Below are 4,047 nucleotides of genomic sequence, written 5' to 3'. Positions count from 1 at the left end.
CAAGAATTTATATAATTTATGGGGTCGGAGATGACTCCTGTCTGTTATATACATATATTTCCTGCATACACGAAGTTGTAATACCTTATACATACGTACATAGGTAGCGGCAATAAAAAATAATATAATCTATATACATATATCTCTCAATACTAAATTTCGTAAATCTAACTTCAAAACAGTCAAAAATCACAATATCAAACTAAAAAGCTATGTATAATAACACCAAAATAAATTTAATTTATTGTTTTTTTCCAGAGAGGAAGCCGCCATCTACTTCGCAGCTTGACAACTTCGCTATGCGATTTAATCTAGCGACATTAAAAAAATCTGAAACAAACAAAATGTACTTCCTATCAATTAAAGTCTCTGAAATCTATGAGTTAACATGACAGACGGTATAAATAAGAATGTACAAACTCTGTGGGGTTAAAAATGCCTCTATTTCCTGTTTCTGTTGTCGAAGTGTTCAAAGAAAACTATTCAAGGGACTCCTCAGATCAGTATTTTGCCAAGGTGCTCATTCAACATCTGTTCTATCCAAACAAAAATGTATTTCTAAATGTGTCATTATTTTCTCTATAATTATAAATTATAAATGGTAATAAGGGCAAAACACTTCCAATATGAAGATCGAGCTATATGTTGAAAACAGTGGTAAGTTTATAAAACGACTGCCATTGACCGAAACGAATTTCTGAAAGTAAATCACAAATCCATTAATTGCATTGATTCATCATAAATTTAACTAAAACAAAATTTAGAGCATTTTAATAATCATACATAAATATATTTTAGTTTTAATAAAATCTAATGTATCGATAACTCTGTAACGATATTTCTGTCACTTATATTTTAGATTGCAAAATTCAAACCGCTCATCACTAATTCATATAATTACAATGCGATATTTGTCATATCAACGTCAGCGCAAATTCATTGTAAGTGCATTGTATCATCTTGGAACTGCAAGTAAACGTAAGTTATAGTTTTTTTGCACATTTAATTTAGTTTTCATAATTAATCTTTATTCATATATATCACAATACCTTTAGATACTTTAAGCGTAAATACCGGCATGTCGGAAAAGACTGAAAAGGTTGCTACCGAAACTTTTGTATATCCTCAAGCTCGTAAGGATATTACAATTGAAGATAACTTTCACGGCACGAAAGTAAAAGACGTCTATCGTTGGCTTGAGGATCCTGACGCAGTAGAGACTCAGGATTATGTTGATAGTCAAAATAAGATCAGTCAACCGTTTCTTGAAGATTGCGAGCAATGGAAAAAAGTAAATAGTAAACTTACCAAATTGTGGAACTATCCGAAATATGGATGTCCAATGCAATACGGAAAATATTATTATTATTTCATGAATACTGGCTTGCAAAACCAGAGGTAATTTAATTAAGAAAATAGCTTTAAGCCACATCATACACTTCAATAATATTTTTTTTTTTTAAGTGTTATGTATCAACAAGACTCTATAGATGGAGAGAGCAAAGTATTCCTCGATCCCAACAACTTGTCTGAGGATGGCACAATTGCATTGTCTCAAAAATCTTTCTCTGATAATGGTGAATTTATGGCTTATGGGCTTAGTGAGAGTGGCTCCGACTGGATTAAAATACGTATTCGTAATGCTGAAACCGGAAAAGACTTTGACGAAATACTTGAAAAGGTTAAATTCTCTGAGATTTCGTGGACCAAGGACAACAAGGGTTTCTTTTACGGAGTAAGTCGATTTAATATCGAAAACTTAATTATATATTAAATGCAATTAACTACGATTCACAGAGGTATCCAGACCAAGACGGCAAAACGGATGGATCCGAAACGAAACAAAACCAAAACCAAAAACTTTATTATCATCGCATTGGAGAAAGTCAGGATAAAGATGTCTTGGTTGTTCAAATTCCCAATGAACCATCTTGGCGTTTGTATGACGATTGATTTGTAAAACTTGACAATTCTGTTCCGGTACCTATATTATAGACAATGCGATAAAGTATTGGCTGTATCTTTGAAGAATTTTCAGTTAATGCCGACTGATTTGCATAATGTCCCCTAATACTGGTACCGGGTAACACAAAGTTCATCAAACTTGATTAGGACTTCTATAAATTATTATAGCATGATCTATACACTTTTTTCTTCTTAGCCAATCTGTTGTATCTGATTGTGGAAAATATTTGATATTAGCGATTGTTAAAGATTGCCGGGACAATATTGTATACTACGCTGATTTAATACCCGGAGAAGATATCAATTCGGAGCTGGAAGTGAAAACCATTATAGATAAATTTGAATCAGATTACGACGTAAGTATATGCTTTAATTTTTTCAAATATCACAAAAATTTGCGTTTGAATTAATATACTAACAAACCGTAGTGCTAATAAAAATTGTTTTTTTCCCATAAACAGTACATAACAAATGAGGGTTCAAAGGTATATTTCCGTACAAACAAAAATGCTCCAAACTACCGCGTCATATGCATTGACTTTGACAATCCATCTGAAGAAAATTGGGAAACTTTAATACCAGTAAGTAATGTCTTCTGAAAAGTGAATATTACAAACCAGATGTTTATAAAATCGTATTTTAAAGGAACATGAAAAGGATGTATTGGACTGGGCTAAATGTGTCAACGAAGATAAAATTCTTCTCAGTTATATAAGAGATGTTAAGGTAAATCCTTTCATACTGAAGTAAAAATCTTGCACAGTACTAACATTATAATACAAATAGACAATTTTGCAAGCCAATTCGCTGCATACTGGAAAACTCATTCGCGAATTTGATTTGGATATTGGTACTATTGTTGGAACTACTGGAAAGAAGAAGTATTCGGAGATATTCTATAATTTTTCATCTTTCCTAAATCCTGGAACAATTTACCATTACGATTTTAAGTCGCCGGATGAGGCCCCAAAGGTGTTTCGAGAAATTAAACTTAACTTGGAAGGATTCAATCGCAATGATTACACAGTTGAGCAAATTTTTTACTCCAGCACAGATGGTACCAAGGTACCAATGTTTATAATCCGGAAAAAGCGAGATACTATTGAACCACGACCATGTTTGCTTTATGGTTATGGGGGATTTAATATTAGCATGCTGCCATCATTTGGACTTACTGGGTAAATATTTATTTGTTCATCTTGAAATATTTCACATTGTTTTCATTCGCAAATCAGTCTTATGTTTGTGGACACATTCGATGGCGTATTGGCGTATCCCAATATCCGTGGGGGTGGCGAATACGGTGAAAAATGGCACAATGGCGGACGATTGCTTAATAAGCAAAATGTTTTTGATGACTTCCAGTCGGCTGCTGAATATTTGGTTAAAAACAATTATACGTCGAAAGACCGATTGGCAATTCAAGGAGGATCCAATGGTGGTCTTTTAGTCGGTGCTTGTATCAATCAGCGTCCAGATTTGTTTGGTGCAGCTGTTGCTCAAGTTGGGTTAGTATAACGAAAAATGTTATGTTTCCGAGTCATATAGAATTATTTAATTTGTTACAGTGTAATGGACATGTTACGTTTCCATAAGTTTACTATTGGTCATGCTTGGTGTTCAGACTATGGAAATCCCTCTGAAAAAGAACACTTCGATAATCTATACAAGTTTTCGCCCTTGCACAATGTTCATACACCACAAATTAAAAGTAAAGAGTATCCAGCTACACTAATTTTAACAGCTGATCACGACGACCGGGTTAGTCCGCTGCACTCGTTGAAGTTTGCCGCAGCATTGCAAGAAGCTGTGCGCGATTCTGATATCCAAAAGAATCCTGTACTACTGCGCGTATACAAAAAAGCAGGTCACGGCGCTGGAAAACCAACATCAAAGAGAATTGAGGAGGCCACCGACATTGTTACATTTATGATAAAGAGTCTTAATGTCGACGTGATTAACCTTTAATTTTTAATTCAAATATTTATATACTTATCCGAAAACTTGATTTGTGTCCATTTAAATCTAAATTATGTACAACTGATGGGCCAATAATAATAAAATGCATTTACATTGAAGAAA

General features: G+C 33.7%; 1 protein-coding gene across 1 annotated transcript; it reads left to right on the top strand.

The window, feature by feature from the left end:
• The first annotated feature begins 852 nt into the window (after nucleotides 1–852).
• Nucleotides 853–4,047, top strand: LOC117563664 (prolyl endopeptidase). The gene is made up of 10 exons (XM_034242080.2): nucleotides 853–978; nucleotides 1,056–1,398; nucleotides 1,465–1,735; nucleotides 1,798–1,940; nucleotides 2,162–2,321; nucleotides 2,427–2,546; nucleotides 2,611–2,691; nucleotides 2,752–3,143; nucleotides 3,201–3,473; nucleotides 3,534–4,047. Exons 1-10 carry the CDS (start codon nucleotides 903–905, stop codon nucleotides 3,931–3,933), a joined length of 2,259 nt encoding a protein of 752 aa, XP_034097971.1. The 5' UTR covers nucleotides 853–902; the 3' UTR covers nucleotides 3,934–4,047.

The sequence above is a fragment of the Drosophila albomicans genome, chromosome 2L (assembly GCF_009650485.2).
Source record: "Drosophila albomicans strain 15112-1751.03 chromosome 2L, ASM965048v2, whole genome shotgun sequence".
NCBI classification, from domain to species: Eukaryota; Metazoa; Arthropoda; class Insecta; order Diptera; family Drosophilidae; genus Drosophila; species Drosophila albomicans.
This window is presented reverse-complemented; position numbering and strand designations above follow the sequence as displayed.